General features: G+C 42.0%; 1 protein-coding gene across 1 annotated transcript; it reads left to right on the top strand.

Annotated features, from left to right (window-relative positions):
* The first annotated feature begins 3,012 nt into the window (after nt 1-3,012).
* On the top strand, nt 3,013-6,556 carry LOC134624392 (stonustoxin subunit beta-like). The gene is made up of 4 exons (XM_063469371.1): nt 3,013-3,060; nt 3,556-3,729; nt 5,721-5,767; nt 5,925-6,556. Exons 1-4 carry the CDS (start codon nt 3,026-3,028, stop codon nt 6,449-6,451), a joined length of 783 nt encoding a protein of 260 aa, XP_063325441.1. The 5' UTR covers nt 3,013-3,025; the 3' UTR covers nt 6,452-6,556.
* The last annotated feature ends 8,342 nt before the right edge of the window (nt 6,557-14,898 follow it).

The following is a 14,898-nucleotide window of genomic DNA, read 5'->3' as shown; positions in this document are numbered from 1 at the left end:
CCTCCAACAAAGCTCTGTGAGTAAATATGTGCTCAGTCCTAGGACTGGGCGATATGGCCCAAAATTTTATTTCTCGATAGTTTTTAGCTGGATGGCAATATACGATATATATCTTGATAATTTTTTTAAAGCCATAAAGTAAAAATAAAAAGTAGGGCTGTTCGATATAACGATATATATCGGATGATGATATAAAAACGTCTATCGTTTCATTTTACACTATCGTTTGTTTCGTGGTGTCGCAAAATAAGCTGTTTACGGCAATATTTTTTCATCGTTTTGACGGTCACTGTAGTGGCTATATTAATTTCTTAAAGTTCTCTCTTTCTCTTATATTTAATATAACCACACTACGAACGGACAAGCGCCTGTTTTTATGCGTTGTGGTTAGCAACAACGACGGTAACAGCATCGCGTGTCCGCTTGTTTATGTTCCACATAAACCTTTCACAATAAAGCTCAAGATCCTGTTGAGACTTTTCAAAATAAACTGAATCACGTGAAAGAGCAGATTATTTACGGATGAGAAGTAAAAAAGAGCCGCCAGGTGTTAAAAAATAAACCTTAGACTAAAACGTTAGAACAGGCTTTTCCCCGCAGCACGCCGTGTAATAAATACTCACAAAGAAAACGGCGGCCGTTACAACTTATGTCTAAAAATGTATCGTTTCATGCATCGGTTAAAACACTCGACTCCAGCTACATGACGCGCAGCTGGAAACACTTCCCGCAATTCGAGCTGCCCGAGATTCACAGAATTTACAGAAAATGTTACATTTTTGTGATTTATATCGTTATCGGGACGATAGAATTCTTATATCGGGATATGAGATTTTGGTCATATCGCACAGCCCTAATAAAAAGAGAGTTCTTAGTCAAAGCTGTGTCCCAGATGTCACACAGGCACTTTTATTAACATACAGCATAGATGTATGTCAAGAGATTTATTCTAAGACACGCAGTTAAGAATTAGAGAGGAGAAATACAGATTCACTTGTATGCAAGGGCAGCTCAGAGAACTCGCACTAAGAGTATGGACTGTGAGGCTCGCGCTCTGAGACTGCTCTGGCCTTTATTTTATACAGCAGTAGGTGTTTGTTCTTTACATTGGAATGTGGATGTTTAGGTGTGTGTGTTATTTGAACCTGTGAAGACTCCCCAAGCTGGTGCCAGGAGCCTAGCGGTCCATCTAAACAAAAAGCACTTATGCTTAACCAGATACAGAGTAGGTGTCCTATACCATAAAACAATAGGAGAAGACATGACCTCTTCCATGCTCAAGAATGTGGGGGGTGAATACCAGAATGCTCTGGAATCCACACAAACCTCCTAGGATGAGACATTCTTTCAATATACTATCAACTACATACTTCTAAACACAAACGATTACATGCAGCATTCTAACATAAGTAAACTTATATAATTAAAAGATTATACTGACATTACATTCTATTGACAATGTACTTGAAAAAATTACTGAAAAATAAATTATTAGCATTTATTAAATAATAATGCTCCATAAATAAAAGAAAACAATGTTGCTTTTGTGCATAGCAAAAAGCTCACAAATGTGCAGTCAAAATGTAAACTAAAAGACGCTGAGCATAATAACAAAGACAGACAGATTTCACAGCTGCTTTGTTCCCAAGTTCTACTGCGTGATTGACAGCCTAGAGTTTGAAATCCTCTTTGTAACCACGTCACTGAACAGGTGTCATTTGTGGTCCTTGTACACACACAGTACGGTAATATTACCGTAATATATTTGGCGCTATAAAAACAAAATAAAATTGAACTGGTATGATGTCAAGTGCTGGGCGAGGACTGCTCTGCCTGCAAAGGTCTGTTATCCAATCAGCCATCAGCCATCAGTTTGTCAGTCAACCATAAATAGTAATGCACACTGACATTTGACTTTTTAGTAAAGGTTCAACATATGAAGTAATTTCAATTAATCACAAACAGTATGTGATCAAATGACAATTTTAAAACATTTTTTGTGTGTGTGTGTTTGTATTCCTTTTTTAGGCTGTGCATCCCTGATCTCTCAGAGAGAGGCTGTGAAGCGCTATCCTCAGCTCTCTGCTCTCAGTCCTCTTTTCTGAGAGAAATGGACCTGAGTATCAACACTCTGCCAGATTCAGGACTGAGGCTTCTGTCTGCTACAGTGGAGAGTCCACAGTGTACACTGGAAATGCTCAGGTCAGGTCATGTAAATTTCTGAATTCTTCAGGAATTAACATAAGTAGTCAGTTAGAATTCTAATGAAATCAAGGTTAGCTTTTATTGTTGTTTTTACTAAATATATTTGAGAAAGAGAGAGTGAGAGATCATTTATTCCAAAGTTATGATAATCTGACACATTTCTAATCTCTATAACCTAAACCAACAAGTACTTTTAAAAATATTATTTTCCCCCAGATTGAATCTCTGTAATTTGTCCGAGGGAAGTTATGAAGCTTTATCCTCAGTTCTGGGCTCCCAGTCCTCTAGTCTGAGAGAGCTGGACCTGAGTAACAACAACCTACAGGATTCGTCAGTAAAGCTTCTTTCTGCTGGACTAAGAAATCCAATCTGTAAACTAAATATCCTGAGGTGAGATCAAGGGATATTGGGGTTTTCATCAATTGGTAGAATTAAGCAATAATAATATGCTAATAAAATAAAGGAATACTTTTTAATCAAAGTATACCAGTAAAGGTCAGTGTCATCCATTTGTTTTATCTTATTAAGGAATGAAGGTTTCTTTAAAAAAACAAAAAACCAAAAAAACCAAAACTGAACTGCATACTGCTTTAGTGCACCCTCATTGCACTTTAGCAATAGGCTTTGGTTAATGTCTTTCTTTCTTTCTTTTCTTTTCTTTTCTTTTTTTGTTTTTGGAAGACTAAGCCATTGCAAATTCTCAGAGAGAGGCTATGAAGCTCTGTTCTCAGTCCTCAGCTCCCAGTCCTCTAGTTTGAGAGAGCTGAACCTGAGTAACTCTGACCTGCAGGATTCAGGAGTGAAGTTTCTGTCTGCTGAAATGAAGAGTCCACACTGTAAAATGGAAAGTCTCAGGTCAGACTTTGAATTTTTTCACCAGATGTATTTGGCAGCAGCCATCATATTTCTTGCACTATCTGTACTGAGTGTGCTGACTTCATTTCAAATGTCCCATGATGCTCTGCTTTCTTTTCCATTCCCCTCTTTTCACTCATGATGCTTTCAGAAGTCACTACTGTACGTCCTTATCTTTTGTCTTCTCTCTCCTTTGCTTGTGTATTGTTGTTGTCTCTCTGAGCTCATCTCTTCTGTTTCCGCTCACCCTGCAGCCAATTATGGTAGATGGTCCTCCTGGAGGCTATTTCATCTTTCTGTAAAAGGGAGTTCTTCCTTTCCACCATCACCAAATGCTGCTCACAGTGGATTGTCTGATGCTTTGAGCTGTTTTTCTAATATTATAGGGTGTTACCTTAAACTGTTAAACAGCTTGAGATGGATGTTGTTGTCTGTTGGGAATTGTCACTTATAAATAAAGTTAACTTGAATTGATGTTGTGTTGTGTGTCTGCAGTCTGTCGGGCTGTCTGATAACAGATGAAGGCTGTACTTCTCTGGCCTCAGCTCTGAGCTCCAACCCCTCCCATCTGAGAGAGCTGGACCTGACCTACAATCATCCAGGAGACTCAGGAATTAAGCTGCTGTCGGCTGGACTGAAGGAACCAGGCTGGAGACTGGACACTCTTAGGTATGAAGAGGATGTCTGATAGAGGAGGAAGAGCTGGAAACATTTCCAGTGTCCCTCGTTCACTTACCTCTTGTTGGTTCATGTGACATGAACTGATCAATAAGGGGTTTTAATGTTTGAGGTCTCCAGGAAGAACTTCTGCAGGAACAACTTGTAGATATCTCAGGATATTGAACATTAATCTTTGTATAGAGAGGAAATGAGGAAAAAGGAAATATAGAGAGGAGAGGGAGTGTTTGGTTGGTGAGAGACAAGCTGATTGGACAGTGGGTGATTGGTGTCAGGATTGGTGGCTTTTTGAATTGTTACTGGTATTGCTGCTGATGGTTGTTTTTCAGATTAAGGATTTGGATTAAGAATTACAGACTTGTAAAGAAATGGTGGTAGAGGTACTCACCGACAGCTGTATAGGTCTGGACGGGTACCCTTGCCTGTTTTTCTAAGGTTCTGACAAAGAAAGCAGCCAGTGCTTGTGACCAGCTGGAACTAGATGTGTGGAATAGCAGAGTACAGAAGGTGTTGCTGCCTTCTGAAAAGTGTGTCGAAATACCTGATGAAGAAAGTGAAGAAAACATCAAAGACTGAGCAGAAGAAACTGGCAGAGGCAGTTTTTCACATGTTACCTGAGTACAGGAAACATGGCTGAGGATAGAGAAAGGATGAAGGACTGAATGCTCTGCTGCTCTTCGACAATAGAATATGTCAGAAAGCTGGAAAAAGCTCATAATAATTCCAGTTATGAAACCACAAGAAGGACCCCACAAAGACCAAAGGTTATAGGTCCACAGCTCTAACTTCTCATCTAGGGGAAGTCATAGAAAGAATGACAGTGGACAGACTGATGTATGTGCCTGAAAGAAGGCACCTTTTCAGGAGGGGTGGAATACCATGGACCCAGCAGTCTGCTTTGAATCAGAGATAAGAAAAGTTGAAAGTTGAAAGGGTGTGGTGAAAGTTGAAAGAAATGATGGAAATAAATGAGTTGTTGGCTAATATTCTGTGCTTGCTAACAGTATCACATACCCAGGCGTAGCCTGTCAGCGACGTTGATTAGCTGTGTATATACAAATGTGAATCGCGCGATTGGCTGGACTATGGGATAAGGTGGCATTGTTCTAAACCCATACGGAAGCAGCCAGTCACTTACTGACTAACACTGCAAAACAGAATTGTTAACGTATTTAATTCCAATTCAGGTTAGAATGTTTTTTTTTGTGCGCAATGCACATTTTTTTTTCGGTAGAGACCGTGCCAGCAGTGCGCAATTGCGCAGGAGGATGGGCCCATCTCCCCCTTTCAGGCTGTGCCCGGCTGGGCCCCAGAGACTAAGGCCCTGCCACTAGACGCTCACCCTTCGGCACCCTCCCTGGGCCTGGCTCCAGGGCAGGGCATTGGTAACCCTATCCCGGGCAGGGCGAACTGTTCCTGTGGGTATGAGAGGCAGTGGGTATGAGAATAAGCATGTCCAAATCTGAGGCCATAGTCCTCAGCTGGAAAAGAGTGCAGTGCCACTCCGGGTCATGGATGAGTTCCTGCCTTGAGTGAAGGACTTTAAGTATCTCGGGGTCTTGTTCACGGCTGCAGTGATGTGGACGATGTACTGGTCCATCTTGGTGAAGAGAGAGCTGAGTGTAAAAGCGAAGCTCTCGATTTACCAGTTGAGCTATGTCGCTACCCTCACCCTAGATTCAAGTTTCAAGATTTAACATTCAAATTGTTTATTATCGTATGTACAGAAGAAATAGCATTTCTCTGTGCAATGAAATTCTTCCTTTGCTGTCCATACACAAATGTCAAGTTAGGTAAGGGTTAAAAGAACAAGACAAAAATAAGGATAAAAAATAATGCAAGATAAATAAGTACAAAAAGTGTCCTGATGTGCAATTGCAGCTGAGGTAGGTCAGCTGTTCAGGAGTCTGATAGCAGTGGGGAAGAAAGAGTTGTTGAGTCGGGATGTTCTGGATTTCACACTTCCTAAACCTTCCTTTCAGGGTGGAGCCAGCTGGAGTCCGATGGTTGAGACCAGGTCTGAGGAAGTGTAAGTGTGTTTTTATTGTGATTCATGAAAACAAAGTAGCACACATTCAACCATCTTCAAACTGTCACATCACTCATTCACATCTCTGATGTCAGGAGTCAATCAATGAACAGATGATCAATAACTGCAGCTGGATTGTGTTTGTTCTTTCCATCAGATTCCTGTCAACTCACAATCGACACAAACACAGTACACAGAAAGCTCCAACTGTCTCACAAAAACAGGAAGGTGACACGTGTGAAGAAGGTTCAGTCATATCCTGATCATCCAGACAGATTTGATGTTCATGAACAGCTGCTGTGTGAAAATGGTTTGACTGGTCGCTGTTACTGGGAGGTCGAGTGGAGAAGAAACATTTATATATCAGTGAGTTACAGAAGCATCAGAAGGAAAGGAAACAGTGACGACTGTATGTTTGGATGGAATGATGAGTCCTGGAATCTGTTCTGCTATGAAGTTCGTCCTAGTTGTGTCTGGCACAATAACAAAGTAACATACATCTCCTCCTCCTCCTCTGTCTCTAACAGAGTAGCAGTGTATGTGGACTGTCCTGCTGGCACTCTGTCTTTCTACAGAGTATCCTCTGACACTCTGATCCACCTCCACACCTTCAACACCACATTCACTCAAACTCTTTATCCTGGGTTTTGTATTGGATCTAGTTCCTCAGTGTCCCTGTGCTGAGTTGAGTGTAAAGAGTGTCTCCTGTTAGAGAAACACTCTGACTGTTGAACAGATAGTTCAGTCTGTACATGTCTGTCTCTTTCACTCACAAACACCTTTTCAGATTCATGGATTCAATCAGTTGATGTTTGAAACTCTTCTAAAGGATTCTTTGTAAATTTTTTCCTCTTCAGTCCTTTAAAGATTGAAACTCCCATTATTCCAGGATCCACGTTGTTTTTCTGTCCTCACGGTTTTTCCACTCAAACTTGTTGTGTATGTCTTAAGCTCATGAAGATCACTTAAATAAAAAATATGTGTAATGATTAATTAGCACAGTCGTTTAGGGTATTTATTACAGGGTTCATACGCCTTTTTCAGGGTCAAATTCAAGCACTTTTTAAACATTTCAATGTCCCTTTTCAAGCACCCCCACATAGTCGCCAAAATAATAAATAATAATGCATGTTTCAAGTCGCATCACCTCAGTAAGATCATGTGAAAAATAAAACAAATCATACTAGGTGAACTTAAACACCTTTGTTCTACTTTTCTTAAGACAGAAAAACGCACCACACAAAAATACTGCAAAAGGAAACGGTCACCTTATATAGATAGTGTATAAACTCAAAATGCACATTTCACTTAAAAATTAAGATGTGAAAATGTGAACCAATCAACTGTTGAAAAAAACAGAACAAATCGATAAATAAATAAGTCTTCTCATCATATACTGATGCTTCTTTCCTGTGTGACAAAAAATAGGAGACATGTTTGTTTGTTTTTTAAGTTAATTCCCAATAAAACTAACGGTTTTATTGCTAACTACATTGCTGTCTGTATTATTGCTGAAGTCCTGAATGATCACCTTTAAAGTGTTTGTGCTGATAACATCATGTACAGTGGTTTGGTCTCAGCAGCCACTGAGGTCACATGAGAGAGCCATGTGGAAGAAGTCTAAGGAGCTTGGAAAGAAAAGTGTCTGGACTTCTTTAAGCTGCTCGAAGACGTTTCACCTCTCATCCAAGAAGCTTCTTCAGTTCTGAACTGAAGACCTTCTCCGACCCGCCGCAGAAAGACGACGACTTCCAAACCCCGGACCAAATATCCTCTCCATCCTATGGCTGGGATTTTAACACAGGTACACACAAACAGCTGTGTTAAAGAATGCAGACAAACGATCTTCTACTTTGTACTTCCCGAACTTAATAACAAAGTTCAAATGACATAATTGTTCTTTTCTTACTTAGTGCAACACAGAATAACTAATGTCTCATTTTGTTAAGATATCAGGTTGGAAAATGTTGAAGTCAAAGGTTTAAATGACCTCCAGAAAAGTCAGACAGTGTTTAAAGTCCCTGAACACAGACCTGAGATGGTGAAACAGCCGAGGAGAGCTACTGTCTGAGGTCAAAGGTCAGACTGTAAGAGAGTCGTCAAGTTCATATAGCTCCATAACCCAAAGCTGCCCGTCCTCACATGGAGACATGGTGATGTAGCTTCATCTTCATCATCCTCTGTATCCACTAACTATCACGGTTGATCTGAGATCTGAACCGATCCCACTCCACGGTTCGGTACGCACGTGAACCGAAGATTCGAAAAAAAAAAAAAGTATGCGTATGGTGCGCGCGGTCAGTCTGTCAAGCGGTAGTTATGGTCAGCGCTAGCGGTCCAAGTGGAGGAGCAGAGGAGTTTGTGGCATTTAAGCAGCCCTTTGCTGCCCAGTCCGACCGGGCTAAATCTATTACTAAAGCTAACGGGGTGTTTAGCTGCAGACGGGAGGCCGTCGTCTGTTGTGCAAAACAAGGGGTTTAAACTATGATGAACAGGCTTGAGCCACACTATGATATCTCGTTGCGCGTCCACTTCAGTGACAAGATCCTTCCAAGCATGTATGAGCAGGAGAAGTTTAAAGTTATGGCTGAACTGTCCCAGGCATCTTCTGTTGCTCTAACTACAAATGGGTGTAGCTCCAGGGCAACGGAAAGCCACGTGACCGTGACCGCTCGTTATATCACAGCGGAGTGGTAGATACAAAGCCCTGCACTGCCCTATAGATTACATTCGATTAGACGAAACTTTATTTATCCCTTGGGTGGGTTCAAACTGAAATTCAGTTTCCAGTAGCACAGCACTAGGGCTGTTCGATATAACGATATTGGATGACGATATAAAAACGTCTATCGTTTAATTTTACGCTATCGTTTGTTTCGTGGTGTCGCAAAATAAAATGTTTACGGCAATATTTTTTCATCGTTTTGATGGTCACTGTAGTGGCTGTATTAATTGGTTAAAGTTCTCTCTTTCTCTTATATTTAATATAACCACACTACGGACGGACAAGCGCCTGTTTTTATGCGTTGTGGTTAGCAACAACGACGGTAACAGCATTGCGTGTCCGCTTGTTTATGTTCCACATAAACCTTTCACAATAAAGCTCAAGATCCTGTTGAGACTTTTCAAAATAAACTGAATCACGTGAAAGAGCAGATTGTTTACGGATGAGAAGCAAAAAAGAGCCGTCAGGTGCTAAAAAATAAACCTCAGACTCAAACTTTAGAACAGGCTTTTCCCCGCAGCACGCTGTGTAATAAATACTCACAAAGAAAACGGCGGCCGTTACAACCTATGTCTAAAAATGTATCGTTTCATGCATCTGTTAAAACACGCAGCTGGAAACACTTCCGGCAAGACGAGCTGCCCGAGATTCACAGAATTTACAGAAAATGTTAAATTTTTGTGATTTATATCATTATCGGGATGATAGAATTCTAACAGTGCGTTCACACCGAACGCGATAGAGGCGGCCAGAGCGTCAGGTTTACATGTAAAGTCAATGGAAAGAGGGTGATGACACGCGATTGCGCGTCCGGCGAGAATTCTGAAGCAGATTTGCGTCGCGAAAACGCCAAAACGCCTGAAACGCGCGTCAGTGTACCGCGTCTGGCGCGTTTGACTCGCGGAAAAAACCACGCGCGTGAGTTTTTGTGTTGCATTTTGTGCATACGCGTGTTTCGCCTCTACCGCTCGAGTTGGAAAAATTTGAACTCCAGCGTCAAATCGCGCCGCGTCAACCAATCAGGAGCCTGGTGACGTGGCTGTAACCAGGTCAAAGGGGCAGATTCAGCCAAAACCCTTCATTGTTCAATGGAGGGAAGGCTAATCAACACCGTAGCAAACAACCCGGAGCTGTACGACACCAGCTGCTTTGTGTACCGAGACAGGAATATAAAGGACCGAGTTTGGAGGAAGAAATGTGAACACTTCGGGCAACCTGGTAAGTTCATTCATTTCTCTTTTTACATTTTTCACTGACCCGGGGAAGCCGCACAAAAGCTAGCAAGCCACCGCTATTTTCCCACTGATGTACAAATACCGTTCTGCTTTTATGCATGCTGTCATGTTCAAGCGCTAGCTCGACAGCTGCCATCTAGCAAAGATACCGTCTGGCACAACTTCCTCCCACATCCCTCCCACATTTCCGGTTCACGCGCGTCAAAATATGCAATTTTGAGGCGCGGTGGATTTCTGTTGGACACGCGTTCGAGGTGCGAATGTGCAGGCGTCAAATTAGGGGCGTTTGGGGCGTTTTCGCTTGCGCCTATCGCGTTCGGTTTGAACACACCGTAACGGTGCGTTCACACCGAACGCGATAGAGGCGGCCAGAGCGTCAGGTTTACATGTAAAGTCAATGGAAAGAGAGTGATGACACGCGATTGCGCGTCTGGCGAAAATTCTGAAGCAGATTTGCGTCGCGAAAACGCCAAAACGCCTGAAACGCACGTAAGTGTACCGCGTCTGGCGCGTTTGACTCGCGGAAAAAACCACCCGCGTGAGTTTTTGTGTTGCATTTTGTGCATACGCGTGTTTCGCCTCTACCGCTCGAGTTGGAAAAATTTGAACTCCAGCGTCAAATCGCGCCGCGTCAACCAATCAGGAGCCTTGTGACGTGGCTGTAACCAGGTCAAAGGGGCAGATTCAGCCAAAGCCCTTCATTCTTCAATGGAGGGAAGGCTAATCAACGCCGTAGCAAACAACCCGGAGCTGTACGACACCAGCTGCTTTGTGTACCGAGACAGGAATATAAAGGACCGAGTTTGGAGGAAGAAATGAAAAGAGATCGGGCAACCTGGTAAGTTCATTCATTTCTCTTTTTACATTTTTCACTGACCCGGGGAAGCTGCACAAAAGCTAGCAAGCCACCGCTATTTTCCTACTGATGTACAAATACCGTTCTGCTTTTATGCATGTTGTCATATAGGAATATATTTTGTTTATTAATAAACAGCAAACAGTGGTCCAGCTTATCCGTCGCTGCCTCGCTTTTTCGCTGATTTCTTTTTTTTTTTTTTTTTTTGCACAGTACAGCATTACATTCTGCAGCCTGATTGACAAATCTCCTCCGTGTCGTGTCTCCTGCGCTTGTCAAATTTATCATGTTTTGTTTTGATAACCATCACGTCCAATAGAAAAAGCAGCACAGCCATAACTATGACCCTCATTCGGAAATAGACACCTGCACCGCGAGGGAAAAAGGCGCACGAAAGTGGCAGGCAGACGAAGACAAAACACGGCATAATAATACTTTTACGTTTTGCAATCTACAAAGGTTTTCACTTTGAGAATCAACTTGTGAGAACTGTGAGTAATGTTCATGTGTGTGGGGAAAAGAGTGTATAAAGTGCGTGGCGAGGGGCTCGTTATTCTGACAACCCCTGCTGCAATAAATGAGGGACCACTGTATGTACTTTCTCTATGACTATTGTTTAAAACCTGTTAACATTTAATATTGTCTTGATAGAACCAGCTGATTCTGCAGCAGAGCATCCCCTGTTGCTTCTCTTTGCTCCCCAGTCCCTGAGCTCCTGCTGCTGCACCCACAGGTATGTAATTGTAGCATCAGATGTACAGCAGCACTGATAGCTTTTTACTCGGTGGGATTCCCTTGTGATCACCTTTACTAAATATCTACAACCAATCTGATTATATCCTGTTGTTGGTTTTTTTTTCAATGTTGAAATGAAAATCTAGCATCAGCCTTCTCATTTCTTTGTGTTTTGGGCTGTTTTACAGGCCCAGAGAGGAGGACAGCTCCGAGGCAGATGAGGGACGGGTCCCAGGATGGTCCATCGGCGGTGGAGCTGGCCATCCTGGTGTCCCTGACGAGGCCACGCCAGTCTCCAACGGAGCATTTCCTCCTCAGCCTTGTTCCTGCTCTGGAGAGCAGCTGGGTCCTTTTTATTCCAGTCTCTCTTTAAATACTTATATTTTATATATTTATCTTTAATGTTTTTCTGTTTGAGAATTTTAATATTATTTCAAATAAATTTTTATAATGACTAATGTCTCAGTTCTACTACACAGCAAATGTTGGCACACGACTTGACACATGTAGAATTTATTTCATATTATACTAATGACAAAATATACTAATACAGTGGGATGCAAAAGTTTGGGCAACCTTGTTAATAGCCATTATTTTCCTGTATAAATCGTTGGTTGTTACAATAACAAATGTCAGTTAAATATATCATACAGGAGACACACACAGTGATATGAGAAGTGAAAAGAAGTTTACTGGATTTACAAAAAGTGTGCAATAATTGTTTAAACAAAATCAAGCAGGTGCATAAATTTGGGCACCACAAAAAAAAGAAATGGAATAAATATTTAGTGTATATCAATGTGTGTGTCTCCTATATGATATATGGGGTGCCTTTGTCTGGACGTGCTTCCCATCCAGAGCTCCACAGCAGAGAGGGAAGTTCCAGCGTTCCTGGAATCCCTCTGTGATGGACCGCCAGTCTCCAGGTGAAGGCACAGTCATGAAGTCGTCCACTAGACAGTCCCAGATGGCCGTCGCTACCTGGGGGGTGATCTGGCACACCGTGGACACACCGACTCTGAAACTGAACGCGATGGTCCTGAAGGAGCCCCCGGTGGCAAGGGACCTGGACAAAACTGTTCAAAATTAGTATTATGTGTACTGCAGTTACAAAATAAATTTTTGAAATTCCAAAATACTTTTGTGATGTCAGATTTAAATTACAAAACAAATCTTACAGAAAACATTTGGTAATTATAAGGATAATTACATAATATATATTAGATATAATATAAAACAGTTGTTTTGTTTTAACTTTAACATATCATAATTTGATTGGTAGCAACTTTTACCACTACAGTGAGCCAATCACTCATAATTCCTCAACATGTCAGTCAGGAATGAAGTAAGACATTAGTAGAAATAAAGAGTTGTATGTTGACATGCAGCCCTTTCCTTGCTTAAATCACTGTAAATAAATTTTAAAAATTAACCTGTGATAAGACAGCATATCAAGATATATGGTTCTATCTAGCATATTCTAACTAAAGATGAACCAAACTGTTCACAATTTTATCTAGCTCTCAGTTTGAAGAAAGGCTGGTGACCCCTGTTATAGAGTCTGACAGCTGCAAGGATTATATACAAATATTCAACTATACCAGAATTAAACCAGGTCTAAATAAAAAAAGGAGTGAGTATCACTACAAAGATTACCAACAGTGGGCCTCATACCACAGTTTGATATCAGCAAACACAGAGAGCATACACTGATAGACACCACAGCCATGCTATCATTGCTAACACTGATAACAGCATAAATCTAATTAAATCGGGACTTGATGAGACCTTTCGAGTATCACTAGAAATATTATAAACAGTCGTCCGTACCACAGTTTGCTATCAGTAAACACCGACGGCATTCACTGTTAGCATACCACATCCATGTTAGCAGTGTATGAACGGATGGTTTAGCATATATTAGCACAGGTATCAATAAAAGACTACCACATTAAACACTTTTACTAACCTCAGGCAGATGGACAGGCGCTCTGCAGGTGGGATTGAGCGCCTGTAGTTGGTGTCTAGGCGGGCGATTCTGGGACCGACGCGGGACAGCAGGTCCTCAAACTGGGCAAATGAAAAGACAGTGATATCGCTGTCATCCACACGCAGCTCCTGGGGCAAGTGGTGAAACTCATCAAACTGCTCACGCCTCTGGAGGACCGGACCCAGGTACGGCGAGGACGTCCTTAACGCCGCTGCTCTGCTCTCCACAAAATAGAGAAGGGAGACTCTCTGCAAGCGCTAGCTCGGCAGCTGCCATCTAGCAAAGATACCGTCTGGCACAACTTCCTCCCACATTCCCGGTTCACGCGCGTGAGACGATGCAATTTTGACGCGCGATGGATTTCTGTTGGACACGCGTTGAGGTGCGAATGTGCTCGCGTCAAATTAGGGGCGTTTGGGGCGTTTTCGTTCGGTGTGAACACAGCGTTATATCGGGATATGAGATTTTGGTCATATCGCACAGCCCTACACAGCACCCACAGAAGTTACAGAATGTGAGCAGAAACATACCAAATATACACATATATAAATACAGAGAATACAAAAGGAATAAATAGAATAAATAGGAATAAGAATATAAGGGGACGGCACATTTTCAGTATTGTGAGTCTATTACACCGTTGGACATTAACAAAAACTATTGCACAGTGAAAAGGCACTACAGCTACTTGTTCCCCCCTCCTCTGTCCCCGTTTCCCCTCCAGCGAGGAGTTAAACAGTTTGATGGCGTGTGGGACAAAGGACTTTTTAAGTCTGCTGGTCCTTGACTTTGGGAGAAGCAACCTGTCACTGAACAGACTCCTCTGGTTGTTTATGGCCGTGTGCAGAGGATGCAGAGGCTGCCCAGCATGGTCCATAATGTCCATATGCACCTTAATTTGTTTTTATATAAGTGCGTGGAATGAGTCTTCAGTTGAATGCTTTTAATAGGCAAAAAATACTTAAATAAGTAAATTGGGAGTCAAATTTTTGTCTTTTTTTTCTATTTTTGCTGATCCGAAAATTGATCCGATCCGCGACTTAAAACCGTGATCCGATCCGAACCGTGAGATTTTTGATCCGCTGCACCACTACCACTAACCCTCTGTGCACAGGTACAAACTTTCAGTCTCTCTGTTACACCTGAGCTGATTGGTCCATCCAAACATTAGAAATAACCAGTAAAAACAGTGTTCACTGTTTCTGCTCCTCAGGTGTGTGAAATCTGTTGGAGACATAACAACATGTCCTAAACTGGACCTCAGGTCCTGTCAGGTTGGTCCTTATAGCAGTGTGTGACCTTCAACCTTATTCATTCATCATAAATGTCATTAATGACACCTTTCAGTCCTTCACAGCCTCCACACTGAGTGCTGTTGCACAGTTATTAAACCCTTCTTTAAGCCTTTTCTACACCATTAAATAAACCCACCATATTATACTGGTCTGTGACGTCACACAGCAGTGAACCCTGTAAACGTCTGCATCGCTGGCTACAGAACCAGTTTGTCGAGAGCGCCCTCTAGTGGCCAAACTTAGCTGTTACACTTGGCAGCGGTCGGCAGCTTTATGCTCCGTGAAATAACAAAGT

This window comes from Pelmatolapia mariae, linkage group LG3_W (assembly GCF_036321145.2).
Source record: "Pelmatolapia mariae isolate MD_Pm_ZW linkage group LG3_W, Pm_UMD_F_2, whole genome shotgun sequence".
Lineage (NCBI taxonomy): Eukaryota > Metazoa > Chordata > Actinopteri > Cichliformes > Cichlidae > Pelmatolapia > Pelmatolapia mariae.
The sequence above is the reverse complement of the archived record's forward strand: the minus strand, read 5'-3'. Positions and strand labels throughout refer to the sequence as shown.

Excerpts from the sequence above, each read along its gene's own strand:
- LOC134624392 (XM_063469371.1), top strand. The coding sequence starts at position 3,026 with ATGAAGAGTCCACACTGTAAAATGGAAAGTCTCAG. Across the intron at positions 3,061-3,555 it reads TGTAAAATGGAAAGTCTCAG|TCTGTCGGGCTGTCTGATAA; the intron begins GTCAGACTTTGA and ends GTGTGTCTGCAG. Across the intron at positions 5,768-5,924 it reads GAGACCAGGTCTGAGGAAGT|ATTCCTGTCAACTCACAATC; the intron begins GTAAGTGTGTTT and ends TCTTTCCATCAG.